The sequence below is a fragment of the Pagrus major genome, chromosome 15, assembly GCF_040436345.1.
Source record: "Pagrus major chromosome 15, Pma_NU_1.0".
NCBI classification, from domain to species: Eukaryota; Metazoa; Chordata; class Actinopteri; order Spariformes; family Sparidae; genus Pagrus; species Pagrus major.
Window position 1 is genome coordinate 24,027,989 of NC_133229.1, and position 19,703 is coordinate 24,047,691.

The 19,703-nt window shown below is 44.6% G+C and overlaps 1 protein-coding gene across 10 annotated transcripts in view; it reads right to left on the minus strand.

Annotated features, from left to right (window-relative positions):
* The window catches only part of ebf3b (EBF transcription factor 3b), a 65,685-nt gene that overhangs the window by 21,594 nt on the left and 24,388 nt on the right, over positions 1 to 19,703 (minus strand). For 5 of the 10 annotated variants that reach the window (XM_073481906.1, XM_073481899.1, XM_073481907.1 and 2 more), the window contains 2 exons: positions 4,919 to 5,000; positions 2,774 to 2,891 (listed from right to left, as the gene is read on the minus strand). In XM_073481906.1, coding sequence (XP_073338007.1) covers positions 2,774 to 2,891; positions 4,919 to 5,000 — 200 coding nt within the window. Of the gene's footprint in view, positions 1 to 431; positions 438 to 2,749; positions 2,892 to 4,918; positions 5,001 to 19,703 lie in introns of all 10 variants that reach the window. The other 5 variants (XM_073481908.1, XM_073481904.1, XM_073481900.1 and 2 more) reach the window with 2 other exon arrangements.

Below are 19,703 nucleotides of genomic sequence, written 5' to 3' on the forward strand. Positions count from 1 at the left end.
TTTTTTATACGCTGAATTGTTACCCTAGCCATTTTGTTTGTCTGCTTAAATGTATTTCAAGATCCACTCTGCTGCGAGATGACCCCAGGCAGCCGATCTGTGATCCGTCCTAATCTTTTCACTCTCTAGTGAGGGTTAGCCGTAGAGGACGTCAAAACTGATCCGAGATCTGAGCAGAGGAGGTCCCAGCTCTAGTATTGTGACACTCAAACAGGTCTGATGTGGCCCCGCGAAGCCGTCCTTTGTTCTGCCTGCTGAAATGTGTTGTAATTGTGCTGTGGGATGTCCAGATGGTCGGTTGATAGTGCAGCTGATGGGATTATACCTTTTACCTCTCCCTGGGCCATCTGTTCCCTTTGACTCTCTCTCCCTCTCTTTCTCTCTCTCTCCCTCTGCCTCCCTCTCACTCTCAACCTCTCTCTCCCTCACACTCTCTCCTTCTCTTTCTCCTTTCCTCCTCTGCTTTTTCCCCCCTTCCTCCTTTTTCTCCCTCTCTTTCTTCCTCTTAGGCCCAGCAGTCTGGATTCACTTGTCTTTATTGCATAAACCCTAACAGCATTACAGCCACTTGGCATGCAAATGAGGCAGGCGCTGCAGGCTCTATGCTGAGTCTCCTATATTGTCTGGGGCTCTATAATGGTGGAACTGAGCTAAGGAACGTGTGTGTGTGAGAGAGAAAGCGAGTCTGTGTGTGTCGGTGCTGCGCTGTTCGTGTGTGCGTGTGGGGGGGTGACGGTGTGTGTGTGTGTGAAAGACTCGGCTATTTGTGAGCATGTTTATGCACCTTTGAGCCTGAATCTATACATGTTTGAGTGACAGGCAGCCACAAAGCACATTCGTGTCTGAATGCATAATATGCTTGTTGTGTGACAGTACACACAAGTGAACAAAAATGTCACATGGTGAGATTCAGTCTGTCATCTGCGAGCTATCCCGTCCCTGCGCCAATAGGGGGCAGCACCTCTTGATCAATGCGAGGTGAGCGGCACAAGTGCAGCAGTGTGAGCTTCAGAGGAAGGATGCCTCTCTGTTTCAACCACATATCTGAGGCTTCTCGCCCAGTGAACTCCCAGTGAAGAATGTGTTGCTAATTTAAAGCACGCTGCCTGTCTGCCTGCTAGTTGTCAGAGCAGTATGGGGGACATGGCTGGAATTACATTTTATGACCGGGCTCTCCTTTTTCTCACATGTCACGTCTCTGTTTGTTAAAGGTGACTCAAACAAAGCGAGTGATCGCTGTTGATGCATGTTAAATTAGTTTGTTATGGAGCCTGGGAGGGGGAGTTTAAGAAAAGAAAAAAAAACAACTTGTAAGAGCACACGCGGTTAAGCAGAGGGAAGGTGTATTAAAGTTATTAGACAAAGACATGTTCAACGGGGCGGTTGACAATAGCTTCTTTTCTTGCTTTACGGGGCGTCACTCTGCTGCTTTGAAGAGTGTGGTGAAGAGAGGAAGAAAAGGATGGGTTGGGGTAACCTGTAAAGAACACAAGCACACACATACACACACACACACAGACACACAACACATGGGAGTCCCATGGGAGCGGGGGAACATGGAGGCGAGGGCTCAACCTCTTTAATTGCTCCCCTCATTAAGAAACTGGTTGCTAGGCGATCCACACCTATCGTGTCATAAACGTGAAACACACAAACAGAACGTCAGCGAACATAATGACTTTGGTGCTCCGGGCAGGACTTTAATTATTTGATTTTGTTCTCCAGTAGAGGAGTCATTAATAAAGACAAAAACAAATAGATTAGCTTTTTCCCCCACTAGGACTAGAGAGCACCGAGATATATTAATTGTCTAGTCTTTTTTTTTTTTATTAGTCGTTGTTGTATTAAACATTACATTTGCTTTTGGTGATAGAACCATTAATGCCCATTAATGTGTAGAGAAGCTTGTTTTAGTCAGTGGTGTATATAAACTGTTTGCCCAGCCGTAATTGGCTCTTGAAATCTGAAGATAAGCAATTTGCACAATTGGCCCAAGTCAGTTCTCTCCTTCTTTTTTTTTTCTTACAATCTTTCAGCTGTGTGTGCTCCCATCTGCGAGTGGAGGCCACGCGGGTCATAAGGTTATGTTTAGTGCATTTTACTTTTTGGATTTCCCATGGTTTGGTGGTCCTTCTCTTCTCTCTCTTTTGGCTGAGCAGGCAATCAGTCTATCATATGGAATCAGTTGGAAGAAAAACAGTAAGTTCTGTTTTTCTCATAGGCCGCCCCCCCCTCCACCTCCACGCACACACACACACACCATCAACCCACCCTTCTCCCCCCCCGTCCTTTCTCTCGTTCTCCTTTCTCCCCCTGTTTCAGCTCTCTCACAGCTAAATCTGCAGAACCCAATGACAGGAAATTGACCTCACAGCCAAATTCTTAAGCAATTTGATCATGTTTCACAGTGGCTTTTAGGACAAATGTAGGTGCATTAGGGGACTGGAAGTAGTATAACATTTTGAAAATCATGACTTGGCCTGAGAATTATTGCTATCATTAAATGATATCAAAATGATAAACACACTAAGTGGTGCATACTACTTCCAGTCGAGGCACAGCGATAGGTATGAGGGAGGCAAAAAAGCAACTTAAAGAGTAAAAAAAGTGATGGAGGTGCAAAAGGTTCGAAGGAACTAGAAGCAACTAGGTGTGTGATTTGTAAAAAATAAAAATGGGAGGATGTCTGAAAGAAACTATGAGGTGAAAAAGGAGCGTAGCAAATTATAAGATGTAAAAATGTGCCTACCATTCTCCAGATAAGGAGGCGTACCTTCTGAAGGGTCGAGTCTGCGAGCCCTTCGCCCATGCTTGGAATTGTTGTGTACGAACATGTTGTCGGAAACAGCCAACACATGGCCGTCCACATTGACGGTCGTCGATACGACAACCTGCAACAGGAGTGAAGGTGAAACGTGTAATTTAATAACAATTTGACACAGACAGATTTTTACAAACATTCTGGGAAAAAGGGGGAAACATAAATGCTGCGTTCAGGCACAATTGACGAGCAGTGTCAAACCTCTTGAAGTGGTTGTTCTCTTCGGACATATCACATTACGGTTACTTCTCAGCCATTTTGCTTTTTGCTTTTTAGTGTCTTGCATTTGTGTACGGCTAATTGACTTTTCAATCACTAAAATACCATTTCCGTTTACCCACTCTACCAACTGTCATCATAGCCGAAGCTCAGAATTATTGATCAGCTTGTCCATCTATTTGAGGATGGAAGGCCTCCCTTTTAAAATATTACTGGAGTCATTAGCAACTGAACCGTGCCCCATCCCATCACTCAACAAACATTTTACTAGGATCGGATTCCCGGCCACACTCCATATTTCATAATGCTTATTTTTGTTGTTGTTTTTTTGGCTACCACATCTCAAAACAGTGAGCCGCATGTGAATGGCCAAAGTGTTTCTGAGCCGGAAACAGAGAGCCCCTCTCAGGTTTGCTTCGCCGGTGAGTGACCTCGGTGTAGCGGTGGAATTTAGGGGGGCGCTTTTTTTTCTCCTTTTTTTTTTTTTTGGTTGGTTTGGAAAGGGTGGGGGTGTAAGGGGAGAGAAGGGGAAGTGAAAGAGCTCCATTCTTGTGAGCAGGTTCAGAGCTGGGCCAAGCTGAGGATGATGGATTGGGCCCTCTCTGGCCTCCAGCTGGTTTTTGGGGGTAATAAGTGGAGTGGAAGGCATGCAGAATACACAACTTTGGCCAGTGAAACACCTATGGCGGAGCATCTGGGAAATCTATTTAGGGAAAAATGGCATACTAACTGATGGACTGAAGACAAGGGATGATCATCAGGGAGGAAAAAAAATCCAAAATTATGTTGTTTTCGACTTATTATGCATGCTTTAGAGCGATGCTACAACTTTCTTCTTTCCTGCAATTCTTTTGACACACAGGAGTGAGAGGTGAAAGCCCTTGGTGGCTGTCATGCATCAGCCCACATTCACCCTGAGGGAAGATTTGAGGAGGCAGGGGAGGTCTGATGGTGGTGACATCAGGAGGGGACACCCTGTCTTGTCTGTTTCATGTCTGGGCTTCCACCTGGAGGAGGCTGGCTTGTGTGTCTATCACACAACAGTGCTGTCAGTGACGGACGCCCTCCTGTAGTTTGTCGCTATCCTGATAGGACAAATCACACTAAACTCTCGCTCTCTCACCTTGACCTAGTGGGCTGCTCTGTGGTGAAAATGTCTGGGTAGGATGGATGGATGGTTGGATAAATGGATCAGCGAAGGGGGGGGGGGGGGTCAATAATTTCAAGGCTCAACTACCTGACACATTAGACATGAGAGGGTTAAAAGACGCAGTAAAAGTGCTCGACAGTCATGTCCTTTTAGTGTAAATCGCAGCATTTTGTCAGCTCGCGATGATGATGGTTTTCAGATGGCTAAACAGAGAGCTGCATATGCGTGACTTTAAGTGCATGCATATGTGGGTAAGAATGAGAGAGGGATGTAGAGAAAGCAAATATATACACTCCTAGGGCATGCATCCATATGCGTGTGTGTCTGCGTGTGTGCGTGCTTGCGCATATGTGTGTATAAGAAGGTATGCGTTTCCGCTGCCAGACAGATCCTGAGTTAACACTGTTGTTACATGTGGTTGGATCGTCCTCCCCTCTGCGCCGGGGCTCAGAAAGCTGTCAGGAACACAATTGATGGCACTCTTAAATCCTATATCCTTATTTGTGTCAGATGGTATTCCCTAATAAATATTCTGTCCAGAGCGCACAGGACACAGAATAGCCTCACTCTCTCTTCGCCTTGGTTTTTGCCTCCTTCAGTGCCAATAATAGAATTGTATTCATATGTGAATGCGTGTGTCGGTGTGTACGCGTAGTTGCGCATTTATACACCTGTGTGCGAGATGCAGAGACAGAAATAGTCAGAGCATATGTGTGAAATAGATTCACCTGGAATCTGCGCATGTCTCGTGGATTCCCTGCATTCTTCAGACAGTTCTGATTGCACTTGAGAAAGAACTTTAGGAAGAATCTGAAAGAGAGAGAGCACAACACAAAAGCAGAAACTATTAATCATTGTAAATGAAGGTTTAAGTGAGAATCATCAAAACACTCCTCCACACTGATCCATTCATCCAGTCAGTCAGAAGCAAACGTGACGTTACAGTATTCGAGGAAGCCTCTCTGTTTATGATTCCCTCAAAATCACGAGCATCAGTCTCTTTGTCATCTCATCGCCTCACCTGAGTTCATGGGTCTTTCCCAACACCCATCTGCCACTAACATACAGGAAGTCACTTGATATTCCACCCACCTCTTTAATCCCAGGACACCCCCTGTGCAATTAAAGTTCTCCTGTTCAATAGGGAAGCAAATGAGGCCCACCTGTGACCAGGTCTTGTTTGAAGAGCATCAGGGATAAAGGACCTAACAAGGTGAGAGCGCGCCACAAAACTTATAGTCCTGTCAGGCAATTAGGCGGACACTCCTGGGACCACCGTATGCCACACACACACAGACACACAAGCATAACGCATACACACACACACACACACCCATGCACTTGTGGGTGGGTGAGGCAATTATGCCACAAATTACAACCTGGCTAATCGTCTCTGAACAAATGTCACGTCTGAGTGAGATCTGGGCTTGGTTAGTTTGTAAGCTGCCTTCCTCTCCCGCGTTCTGTCGGGTCGCGCAGAAATTTGTTGATAAAGCCTCGTATTGAGAATATCAGATGTGGCCTCGCAGACGTAAAATAGTTAAAAAAGAGGAAGATTAACAACGAGGCGAGCAAGAAAAATCGTCTCAGATGGAGCCCATTGTGTAAAATCTTACACAACCACACAGAACAAACAATGAAATTGACTTGTTGTTTTTGCAAATTCTCCCCACAGAATCATGACTGATTGTGCTTTTGCTTTCTCCGATTCATTATAAATACAGCGCCGTGATATTTATTTTTCATCACATTGCACTGGCATTACTATATGCAATACTGTGGTTGCAATTGTAACACTGCCTTGGCTCGCAGAATCACAGCGGCTCATTGGATTACCATAGATTGCACCATAGATTGCACGGCCATTTCATTCAGCTAAATACAGTGGCTTGTGTGGCTTGCGAGGACGCTTTCACAACACTTAAGTCTTCTCCTTCGCCCAGTGGGATCCTGGCCAGGCCATAAATCAGAGTCTGAAATGACCCTTCTAACCCTGGCCACATTAACACATGCACTGGTCATTTAGAAGCGTTCTTCGATAGACTCCTATACCTTGTGCTTCACTGAGGGCCCAGGAGGGAGAGGAGAGGTGAGAAAATATTTTCACTCCACATCCAAGGAGCTTTGGCTCGGACATCAATAAAAGACGTTTTAACCCATGCCAGAATGCTGATTGCCTGTCGGTGTGTGGTGAGGCCATAAAAAACCTGACTTGTCATTAGTGCATTTCGCTTGATTGTGTTCGCTGTGTTTTCGGGTTGCATCTGTTGGCTGATCATCAAAATGACCATTATGTACTCTAATTCCCTGACCCTGTTTTTATTTCCCCAAAGAGTCATAATGTAGAGCAGCAGACATCTGCGGAAAGCAGACCTGAAATACGACTTTTATTTGTCTGTCGCCTCTCATACAGATTGGGTAAGGCCAGTGTGTGTTTGCGGGTGCGTGCATGCGCGCTCGTCTACACGTGAGTGTGTGTGTGTGTCTGTGAGCTAGTGTTAGTACATGCATCACCCGTTGGTAGACGATTTATGTCAGAGCGAGAGATAGAATACATTTCCTTGGCAATGCATTGACTTCATAAAAGAAACACATTACTTTCAGAGTTAGTCTTGTCTCTTTTCTTGGAGACTTTAATGCTTTTACATACTGGTTCCGCTGCAGCCAAAGCAAAAGTTAAGAAACAATAAACACAGGATATTGAGTGCCCACGCTATCATAAAGTAGCTCCTTTATGTTTACTGTTATGAAGGCAATTAAGCACAATTTCTCTGCTAAAAAGATAAGCTTAATTTTCATAGTCCACAGCAGTGGCAGTGCTATAGCATCCATTACATTTGAGTTGGTTAAGATTCTCCACGAGCACAGTGCAAATTGGTCCTTGGTGAAAAGGGGAGCAATTAAGACAAGGCCCCTCTCTCTCTCTTTTACTTCTTAAATATCTACAGAAGTTTGTGCTGGTGTTTTGGCACGCACGGAGACAAAAGGAGGTTGTTTAATTGTTTTTTAATGGGATATCAAGTCGTCGCTGCCATTAGATGTTGGCAATGGAGGGCAAAGGGGGATAGAGAGAAAGAATGAACTGCAATTAGGTTTGATTAAAGCTATCCTTCTCAATAATCAGCTGTTCTGACAGGACAGGGGGACCCTGGTGGCCGCTGAGATGGAGGAAGGTGTTGAGTGATATTAAGGCCAATGAAGGGGATATTAACATGGCTAATTAAAGCTCTTCCAAAGCCGGGCGAGGAGGCTCTCAGTGGACCGCACTGGATGAAATAATCGGCCAAGGCAGCTATCAGTTGGAGGAGAGAGAGAGCGAGAGAAAGGGAGTGCGGGAAGGGGTGGGGAGTAGTCCATCTGAGGGAAGGGGGGAGTAGAGGGAGGGATAGTGGGAGGCGTAAAGGAAAACTATGAAGTGTGAAGAAAGACAAAGAGGAAGACATCGACAGGCAGATAGAGAAAGACTTCCAGGGCAGCCGTGGAAGCTCATTTTGACATCAACCCTCTCTGTCTGCTTGCCCGAAGTCTGCCAGTATAACTAAGACCTGACATCAGCTTTTTATCTCCGACAGCTAGTCATACAGGTCCACAAATCAACGTTAAAACAATCCTGCTCATGCCTTGGTCTAAGGCAATTAATACGATTCTCCTGTAGTACCTCCATGCTCGCCCACTGCCGAAGCTACTAATCATGCCATAATGATTTCTCTCCCTCTGGTCAAAGGGGAAATAGATTGTCTCTTTAGTAATGCAGCAGGCTCGGCGCCTTCCACTCCCTGGCTTCACAGACCCGGTAATTGAGGAGAAAAAGGCCGACTTTGGCACTTTGACTGATTTGAGGGCTGCTAGACCCTCTTATCTTTACTCTGATCATTTTAGGCTGACACTCAAAGGAAGACCCATCGCCCTAATTCTAGCTCACCCTCTCCCATCATCAAACAGAGAGGGGAATAGGAAAAAAAAAGAGAAGAGAGAGGGGGAAAAAAACAAACAGGCGAGGTGAGGAAGGCCTTCTCTCATTTAAATGGCCAACTTAATTGCAGGGTTGATGTCACTCATGCATAAATGTCCATCCCTTTGATTTGAGTGGAGAGGGCAAATAAGGATAATGTTGTATTATTAAGGAGGCTCCATCGACAGCCGAGGCTAGCTCTCCTGTCAATTTCATTCATTATTTTATCCAGTCATTTTTCAGATTATTTTTAACGACTTGTGGAAAAATTTTAAAGTTAAGTCTGAGCTGTTTTAAATTATTTCCACTCGCCGGTTGCTTAAATCACATTCATAAGAGCATGTTTCTTTTTCTTCAATAGTACACCTTGTTCTTATTGTACAAAAGAGCCTCCTCCATTTGTTTAGGCCGTTACACAATACACTGACAGATGGCCACAGTATCTGTAAGAGTCAGGTATTGACAACTCTAAGCTCCTGATTGGTGCCCCGGCACTAATGACTAGCATGCAGTGTCCACAGCCGGCAGCCATGACAGTGAGGTCATCCGTTGCAGGGCGGTGAGTATCGATCACCACCCAGCTCCAGCCCATCAGGCCCCAGCTGCCTCCCAGACTCAATGGGCCCCTGTTACAGGAGCCCTGTAAGAAACGGCTCCCAACACCAGACTACAATCTGCTGACACCAGATCTCTACGCTGAGATAGTAGTACACGGGTCAATAGCGTATCGGATTTCCAAAACGCCAGGGTCTTAATGTCAAGCCTCCTGCCTTCCCTACCTACTGCTCCAGTTATTAGGCACTCCACTGAACTGCATTCAGATCCCTGTTGTGACAAGGCGGAGCAGGTAAAACGAGAAATAGAGACACTTATAGATCTTAATCTTCCCCAACACTTATTTATGCAACTGAGTGGTCTTGGATATATATGCCAGTTAAGTCCCCGGGAGGCCGAGGCCGCGCCGGCGTGGCCATTTCTGTCGTATTCTGGTTCGCCGCTGTCTTCTCTCGTCAAGCGGAGCTGTTTTTCTCGCCTTAGCTGAAGTAAACCACAGCACATTAACAATATTTGCTCTACCCCTGTACAAGCGCCGAGGGACCAGACCCACAGATCCTATCACTTCTTTATCAGGGAACAAGTGCCTCACTATCCAACCTTATTGGGTTTGGGAGATTAACCCCTTCCACTCTCGAGCTTTCTGCCCATCTCCTCCGAGAGCAGCAAGGCAGATGTCACTGTGATTATTATTGTTCGACATCAAATATCCCAACTGCATGTCTCAGTGAATTTATTGGGTATTTCCAAGGCTTCTTTTTTGGTTTTATTTCTTTATTTTTTCAGCTGCTATTGTCAGTTCATTTTGTTGTTTCATATTTCATATTTTTGTTGGTGGTGTGTGTGTGTGTGTGTGTGTGTTGCAGGAGTGTCACAAATAATTTATGTGCTTCCTCTGCACCCTAAGATGTAGACGTGTCCCTCCATTCATCCCTCTTTACCCTCTCCTCCACCATCCCCCTTTCTCTCTAATGGGCAGAGTGGCATTGACATTATTTCACTTGAGGATCCCTCACTCTGTCAATCCCTCTTCATTTACTCCATGGCTACAGGACTCATTATGGTATCTCTTCCTCCTTCTCTCTCGCTACTCGTACTCTCGCTCATTCTCCTCACCTCCTCTCTCTCTCTCTCTCTTTCTCTCTCTCTCTCCGGACACTGTTAGTTTCTTACTTAAGAGAATCGCTCGTCTTCACAAATGGTTTCACGTCAAACCCACTCCTAGCGAGCCCCTACTGATTCCCTTCAGGCTTTGGCACAGGTTTACTGTAACAGATTAGACGAAGACTCGGAGCTCCTGCTAACTATCCATCACTTGCTAACAGTGGACTAAGGCTGTGTGCTTTATGCAGCTTTAAGCTCCAGCCCGCCACATACTGCATGTTTAGCCCCGAGCTTTCTCTCTGCCTCTCCCATCCCCTCACATCAAGATACCGCTGAGGCTTGTGTACTGTTGCACGTTGCTCTTTGTTTTACTCTGAATACGCCTTTTCTCTACCAGGACTTTGAACACAATATAATAAGGCACAAAACATAAATAATTCTGCGTTGTTGTGCCTTGCGCCACTCCGTTGTAAAAGCGTATCAAACACTGGTTGCCGCTATAGAGCCAACATCATCTACATCCAAACTGGAATTCATAAATATCATTGAGTCATCACCGGCGCCATAAAAAACGTATGATGATGATCACTGATAATGACTACGGCAGTCTCGAACGATGTCGGGCCATGAGGCTGCTGACATTACAAAAAATAATCGCGTACATTAACAATGCAGTTCTCAGGATTATTTACTCTGCGCGCCAGCTGGACGGCTGAGAGGCATCTCCAGGTTATTTTTGCGCAGGAGGAGAAATATGGTGCTTTGATTACTGGTCAGCACTGGAGCTCGGGGCCTTGAGGAAATACCAGTCAGCACCTCCCCGCACTAGTGAGATGGAAGATAAGCATATGTTGGAGTAGCTGGCCTGGGTGAATAGTAGTATTTAGGGTGTTGGACGTGGGGTTCTGGAAGGCCCCAGAGCCGGTCTACAATGAGAGCCATACAGCGCCGTCTCTCTCCTGTGGCACCTTGGAGTGATCAGACCCAGGCAGGGCGCAGAGGAACGCAGCTGTACAGGCAACGCCAGCAGGGGGGCTTTGACCGTTTACTGACAGCCACGCTGTATCCAGCACACCAGTGGGGGCTTATTTGCATGTGTGTGTGTTTTATATATAGGTCGGCGAGTCAGTGGTTTTGCTGTCTGTCCATGCATGCTCAAATGTATGCGAGTGTATTTCTACATCATATTATTACTAATGTATAATACATACATCTAAAGTGGCTGTCAGGACTGGTCAGTCATCATAAAACATGAGGCAGCCACTCTGACATCGCCGCCACATTAACGCATCCTCAGAAGAAGAGGGAGAAAAAAAAACACCCACTGTGGACTGTCATGTAGGCAGGGGGGATAGAGACAGAAAGACAGAGAGCGGGTCGGTGCTTAAAGCTAACAGGTAACCTTTCTGTGCACCTAGGACAAAGGCAGGGGGAAAAAGAAAATGTCAAATTAAGAGAGGCCAGGCAGAGAGACGTGGCTGCCATATTTGTGTGAAAGCCCAGTGCTGTTGGCAGCAGAGATGGCTGCTTTCTGATTCATCTGGGGCCGTATGGCAAAGCTTTGTCAGTCTGTGCGAGGTATAAATAATTCAGGGTGAGAGATGGCAATTACAGGGCCCTGCACAACCAAAATGAATATTTTATAAGGACTAAAACTGCCCTGGAATGAATCACACACATGGAGTCACACACACATACACACACACACGCACGCACACACAAGCATAAGTGAATGTGTGCACACACGTAAGCACACATGCACCCAAACACACACACACACAAAGGTAGCACATATGAACCCTTAGCATGGTTGTAGTATTGTTGACAATATAACTATTATATTACATACAGCCCTGCATTGTGGGTTAATGATTTTTAATATGCTTGCATGTGTGATTTCTCTCAATATTTGGTTAAGAGGGAAGGAGCCTGTTGGATTTGTAGTTTTGTTGTTAAAAAATAAATGTATTCACCACCACAAACAAACAAACAAACAAACAAACGTACCTGTTTAAGATTGTACTATATGAAATACAGAAAAATAGAAATAAAAGCTAAAAATGTTGCGTATATATAGTAAAGATCTACACAAAAAGCAGTCTCCAGAGACTCTGAGCCTTTACTTTTGACCCTGTAAATATGGTCTTTGTGTGTGAGCAAGAGGGAGGGAGGGGGGGCAAAATGCTAATGGGAAAAGATTAAACCCAAAAGCCGCCTGGAGCATTTACCTCTAAAGGGTTTTGTCTGTCAGGTTTCCTGCAAAACTCTGTCTTTATAATTCTGAGACAAAAAATAACATTGTTCCCTAGTCCTGAGGAGCGCAGTGGCTTGGTTGAATGGCCATTGTGTGGGCCTAGCTAATGATACCTTAGCTTTTGTGAGAGGGAGGCCAGGTAGGTCTGTGACATCAGCGCCACACAAGTGCTTCTCTGTCCGGATGTTTAGGGAAGGATTTCGTCCATGGTGGGAAAAGGGTATAGAGAATAAACAGGTCCTGTTTTTGTACCAGAGTTTTCAACCCCTCTGCCAAAGACAGGGGTATCCTGGGAAAAAATACATGTAAAATCACTTTTTTTTATTTTAAATCATTACTTGTATCTAATTATGTGAATAAAAATATATACACATCCATCAATTTCTGGAAGAACTGCTTCAGCAGAGAATGATGTAATTCCAGGAGTGTCTTTTTCTTTTCCCCCCTCTTTTATATTTCAGCGGGAGTGTGGGCGTTTTATTTGTCAGTCCAAAGGGAAGATGGCAACCCTCTGAGGGAGGAGAGACCCCAAGCATGAAGACACAGATCGCATGTGTTGGAAAAAGTGACAGCGAGGCAAATGCTAAGAGAAAGCTGCTTCCTTACCGAACCGCACACTGTTAGCGATATAGCTAGCTGTTGTGAAGGCAGCTGACAAACCCGTAGCGTGGCATGTCTCGCCCCGTTTGTGAGTTTTCAAAGAATATGATTTGCAAATAACATGAGTCTCTGGGCATAGACTGGGCATGTAAGTACGGTGAACAAAGCCCCCCTGCTCTGCTGAGGGAAACCCTTACTTGTCAGCTCAGTTCTTTGTCAGGAACCTGACAGATAAATAGACAGTGTTTTGCCGCTCACTCCTCCTGCCTTATGTACACAGAGGCGTGTGTCTGCTTCCACATACAGGTTGACTTGCTTTAGGGGAGGAATTTGTTAAAAGATACCCCGCCGCCTCTCAGGGCAATGACTGAAAATATTGTGGGCCACTTCAGACGGCCTCAAACAACAAACAATGGGGGTTGATGTGTAACCAGATAAAACACAGATCGAATAGCTGGGTCTAAGCACCACTACAGGGCTTATTTTTCATGCAAATTACTACTAATGAGCTTCCTGAAATCTGACTAATTATATCAAAGTGATTTCTTTAATTAGTTTGTAATAATTCCTCGCATAAACATCATAGTAAACAGATTAAGCTATATAAAAATATCAATTTGTCACACTTTATAAGAGATGCTTGTGCAGTTGACGCTAATCTTGCTTCTCCAAAATGCCAGAGCAAACATTTATTAAAGAATTAAATATGTACTTAGAGAATGTTTGGTAACATTAAGGAAGCATATCTTTTGCATATTTGTCATGGTTTCTTCACAATTATCTCTGTAACATTTAAGAGAGAATAAGAAAACATAATGAAGGGTGCTTAATGATGCAACCGGTGGGAGAGAGTCGAGTTAATAATTCAGCGTTAAAATAAAAAATACAATATGTAATCCTTTTCTTAAAAGTGATAAAACACTGCGAGAATGTCTAACTAAAACAGAGGTAATGTTGTTGTAATCCGACATCAGAGATTACACCACTGAGTGACTGGAAATACTGCATGTCAAATCCGAATACCAATTTGAAAAATAACAGACGACCCCAGAAAAGATAAGAAATTGCGTTTATCCACCACTTTGCACCTCTTGTTAATCCAACAACATTCCTCAAACCCCTGAAGAGTAAAAATATCTAATATACTACCAGTCACAAGAGAACTCCTACGACTACCGATCTTTCTGATACCCTCAATCTGCACTGAGATGGATTAAACATTCAATTTGTTACTCGCCAGACCACCACCCAGGTTCACCACTTACCATACAAATGGAAAACACGCTAGTAATCTATTAGCCTGCCTGGCCTGACACTGTATTATGTTGTATTTGTATTATATTTACTTCAGGGAAATTACGATTCAAGTCATATTTATCTTCATGTGGAAATGTGTGTCTAAATGGAAATCACCTATAGTGCGAGTGTGGATGCAGAGCAATACTAATGTGATCCATGAACCGTGCGATTTAGTCACCCTCTATGGATGCACTATGGGCTGATTCTACATATCAAACATGCTCTCCCCCTGTTAAAGCCCATACCCAGAGCCCCTGATGCTGTTTGATAATTATTACGCTTACATTACAACACAGGACCTTGCCTGTGGAGCTGGAAGAGCAGCCCCCCCCCCTTCCCCATAAACACACATACACACCCGCGTGCACGCACACGCATGCACGCACACCCTTTGTCATATACAGTAGTAAACAGCTTCCCAGTAAGCTGTTTGCACTTCACTGCCCGCTCTAGGAAATAAAAACAAAGAGCAAATTGGGGGTTTTGCGTCTCAGTGAATAAATAAGGTTGTTTTACTCACAGAATCCATTACCTTTTAAAACATGTGCCTAATGCGTTCAGCCTTTTCATTTTACAAACAAAGCCTAAATTAGGAATTAAATACATTCGTATTTAGATAACGGCATTAGCTTTATGACATCAATGTGAAAAAGTTGGACGCCATCCATATCATTCCCATGCTTCCATTGTTACGTTAAATTGCAATATTAATCCTGGCTCAAACCAAGGTACTGTAGCTTTTATGCGGTGCTCTTGAATTATGCTATTGAAGTAATTGATAGTGATTCAGTCATTGAAGGTACTAATCCCATGATTCAGTTCATCTCTCTCAGTGCCATTTACCTCCAGATGTTTAGAGTTTGGGGTAATCAATAAAGAGGGAATAAAGATTGGCATTCACAATACTCCCCTTGACAAGCTCCAGCCGAATGTTTGTCAAGCAAATTAAACACACTTAGACTTTTCACCTGCTCCTACAACGACACCACATATGGCCGTGAAGTTAAAAATAAGAAACTCTGCATACATTACCATGCATAATGCACAACTCCCTCCATTTAATATGCAAATTTTGTAAAATATTACTGAATACCTTCTGTTCGGAATGAATAAATTTGAATTGCAATTAGAATAATCTTGTATAATTAATGAAAACTGTCAATTTTGGTTCCGAAGTAATTTGATTAGCATGTTGATAGGACACTTATCAAGTTCAGTAAACTGTTAGATTAAGAAGATGAAAAAAAAGATTCTAAGGATATTTTTCTCAACGGCTCTGACATTTTCCCTTGGCATTGTAAACAAAGACAGTAGCTGGCAAACTTCCTGAATCGAGGGGCGAGAAAGGGAGGGTGGAGAAACAGAAAAAGAGAAATAGAGACGAGGACAGAGATAGAGAGCCTCTTGAGATAATCTGTGAATCTCAGTCCACAGATGAAAAGGAGTCTATCGTCAAGGCTCCTGAGTGAGCTACTCATCTCTGCCCTCTGCTCTCCAGCTAAGCCCAAGTTTATGGGATTTATCTCGTGAACCATTTGTAGTTTTCACATCACATGATGAGTTAAAAACAGCACACAGCTTCTCTAAATGTTTCGAGGCTATAAATGTAGAGTTCTCAGCTAAAACCCACAGACAACTGATCCCAGTCTGCAATCCTTCTGAGAGTAGCTATCTATTAGCGATCAACAAATTGATGTACGCCATTGTTGTATTGTATAAAACAGAACCATCTGTACTGTCTACAGATGAACAGAGCTAGTGACCTCCTTTTCCCCTCTCTTTCTCTGCTCATTAGCTATCCTGAACCTCTTTCTCTCCTGCTTTCAGTTTTCAAACCCCCAAATGAGACCTAAATCGCTTGCAATACAGGTTAGCTCGAGGAAGGGGGGGGCAAACATCTGTCGTGCTAGGTACCCACACGCAGCTCGGGGTATCTCCTGCGAGGAACTTTGGGGATGTTTAATTCATAAACGCTGTCATCCATGTAAACCTCCTGATTTCATAATGACTAACTCTTGGTGGTTTAATTAATTTAATAATGCCTTTCAGAAGCCATAAATGAAAGGGTCTCTGAAGTGGTGCATTAATTAGCCAGCGCCGATGCTAGCCCTGTCAGACTGGTGGCTGTCAAAAGCGGGGCAAAGCGGAGGATGGGCACAGCTGACGTCCTGAGGTCAGGGGTCATGCCAATCACGCTCCTCACCACACTTAATGAGTCATAATTTGTGTCGAGTGTACACATGTATCAGGGTCAACCTGTGGTCATGTCCATAATTCTCTCCCCTTGCTAGACTACATGAAAATAACCAGCCGGGCGACAAGGTAGTTACATTCTCTGTAATAAGCTGTGGCACGGCCACATTATGCCGCTACTTGTATTTACATGGCAACCTCCTCCGAAAGCACACTCTCTTTACCTTAAGGTTGATGCCATTACTGAACATCTTTTGCTTTAATTACAATGTTATGGCTTACTTGTTCACAAGGTTATAACATAGAATAAATCAAACTTCATTAAAAGTCTCGGCAACTCAACGCATGAGCACACAAAATCATCACAGAGCCGACCAGATTATATTCCAAACTAACTCTGTGCATCTCATAAAGAGGTTGTTTTCCTTTTTCATATTTCATAAATATGAACCAGGGAGGTTTGTGTCTGTGCCTGTCCATTTATTACCATAAAAATCAGCTGACTGAAGTATCTCACTATCTGTGGAGGCAATTAACTGTTTTGAGAGAATGCGTAATACGGGACTTTGTAATGGTATCATTTGGAGTCAAGGCACAGATGCGCCGTGCGGAGCCATACTGTAATTAGAGAGAAACGCTGTACAGGTTTTCCACTAATTAGCAAATTATGCTGAAAATAGCATCAAGCTAATTAACAGTTATTATGGCATTTTTGAAAGTATGACTTTAATTAGCAAAGTCCTGACGCAGGCAATTTCAAACTCGTCTCCGAGAAGATGAGGAAGAAAAGAAAAAAAAAAACACGGGGCATGATCAAGAAGATACCCAGATTATTATGATGCCGTCAAAAACTAAAGGAAGGGGAGAAAAAAAAACAGGAGGGGAAAAAGAGAGACTGACTGAGTGAGGGAGGGAAGGGAGGAGGAGGAGGAGGAGGAGGAGGACCGGGGGGGTAAAGCTTTTGTGTGTTGTGTCTGAATCTCCATCCAAATGAGGGGACATGTGTGCTGTGCCACGTTGCCAAGAGGAGCCCTGAGCCGTGTGCCCAGTGTCAGGTGGCAGCGGCTCACCCCTCAGCTACCAGGCGAAGACGAGAGTGAGCTCAGCTGGTGCCCACAGCCACTCACTTATTCTACTCCGCTGCACATTAAAGGAGCCCTCGAGTGGAGCCAAGCAACGCCAGCCAGCCAACCTGACAACAACACTCCACCTCCTCCTCATTTCCAACAGCTCCTCTTAGCACTTCCAGGGACCCACCTTGGACCTAATGACGGTCGGTGACAGCCGATAAACCTGAAGAGTTCTGCATCCACTTAGTTAAGGAGGGAAAATACCTCATTCATTTGTCAACATCACAATTGTTGATATAATGGCCGAAAGTAAGTATTTGGGAGGTGTTTCGCAGAGGATGTGTTTTTAAAGGCACCTGTGCAGAGGCTTTTGAAGGGAGGAAGTGTCACCAGTGGAAGTGAGGAAAAGAGTAAAAGAGGAGTGGAAGAGATGGAGGAAGAGAGGAGAGAAGGAGAGGGGTGGACTGAAGGGTCTTTGAAGGCCCAGTGTGTGAGAGAGAACAGAAGTGTGCCTAGCCCCAGGCAGCCTACGGCTCAGGCCCATTAGCTAGACTGACCTTGCCCGCGCCTTTGTCTTTGTGCTCTCCTCCCGCTGCTTCCCCTTCTCAAGCATTCCCTTTTTGTTGTCTCCGAGCGAGATTGGGAAGGGGGCCATATCTTTCAGCTTTCTAAACCTCCCAACCCCCCATCTACCACTCCCCCTCACCCCCCCCCCCCCCCCCCTCACACACCCCCCCTCCCCCCCCTACTCGCCTTGCCTGGAGCTTGTGCCCCAGAGGGCTCAGTACAGTGACACCCCTAGCCGGTGGCCACCTCTGCCCCGACGAGAACTTGGCTGGAGTGGTCAGTGCCCCGAAGACCCCCAGAGAAAATGCTACATATCAGGGGGCCCAAATCATGGCGCTGCAGGCCTCGCATACGTGCACCCACTCTGGGCAGCCTGCCTCTTTATTGCCTGCCTCTCATTTGAGAGGATGGAGCTTGGCTGCCAAGTTTTGACACCGCCACATATGGCCTCCTCCATCAATCGGACTAATCAAGCATCAAGGGGAGGCAGGACCAGCTTAATTGCCAGCCAGATATAGCTGCTCTCACTTGACGTGCAACCTGAAATAGAAACAGGTCTGAGGAGACATGACAGAAGATAAATGAATACAGCCATTGTTCTAATAATTATATCAAAATACACTACTTTACACTTAATCCACACTCCACACAAATAACAGCTAATGCAACAGATCCTGTTATTTCAACACGCCAAATCAACACAATTGCAAATATTGCCTTAGTATAGCGTCATCTTCTCATTAAAATGTGGATTATGTCCACATTTGTAATGTTTGATACCCCAGGTTAGAGAAGTGTACAGTAAGTTGTTTTTTTTTTTTTGTTTTTTTTTCTTCACATACAGGCTGCAGTGCTCTGCTCCTCCAGAGTCCTTGAGGCGTTCTGCCTGCCTCTCTCAACTTCCTGTTTCCCTTCACCCCCCACTGGGGTAGCAGCCACGGAATAACTTAGCACATGGAATGAGGAGGAGAGATCAACAGCGGTGATCCATTCATCTTGAGTTTCTCCTGTCACTCTCTCTTTCCGTTTGTAAACACTGAGGGTCTGTGGTCAGAATGGCCTTTTGTCCACTGTGTTTTTCCGCGTCCCTCTCTTATTCACTTCAAAGGTAACAAGTGACAGATGTCTGTCTTCTCCGCGGTCTTAAACACTGAGGCTCCGCGATAGCATCTGGGCTGAATGTCAAACTGTGAATCTTCCCTAAGAATGTACTGTGGTTATGCCAAGCTCATTGTTATTAATGTCAGGGACACTGCCTACAGAAGTATTTAAGATACTCCCTGTAGTTCACAGCGGGGTGCACGTGGGCGGGGGGGCACGTATGTTAAAATGATGGACAACAATTATTTGAAAAAAGAAATATTAAAAAAGATAACAAAGGACAAAGTGAATGGATGAATAGCTCAATTAGATCTATATCAGGATTTCCTGGTGGGCGTGCAACTTTGCAAAGAATCAGACTCTGCATGAATCAATTTAGCCACAGGAGATGATGAAAACAAAAAGAAAAGAAAAAAGAAATGTATAATATGTTCAAGCAGAGGTTTAGCTGGATTAGAGAGTTCCTTGGTGTTGCAGGAACTAAAAAAAAGTAGCAAAGGTGGTGGTGTTTTGAGCTTGTAATCACAGCACGGTGCTGTGTTTATTTAACTTTCTCATCTCCGTCGCTGCCTGCTTTTGGTATTTACATGTTTAATTGAGAAGTGTGCTGCCGGTTTCTTCTGCCCATCTGCCGAGTCCCTTCCTCTTATCAGACTCATTCCTCAAACTGACAGCTCTCCCTTTCTGCATATCTCTCTTTCGCTCCCGTGCCACTACACTACTGACTCCTCTCTCTCTCTCTCGTTGCCTGTCCCTCTTCAATCTGTCAAAGCCGGATATGAGTAATGACAATGCATTTTCCCGCAAATCAAACCAAT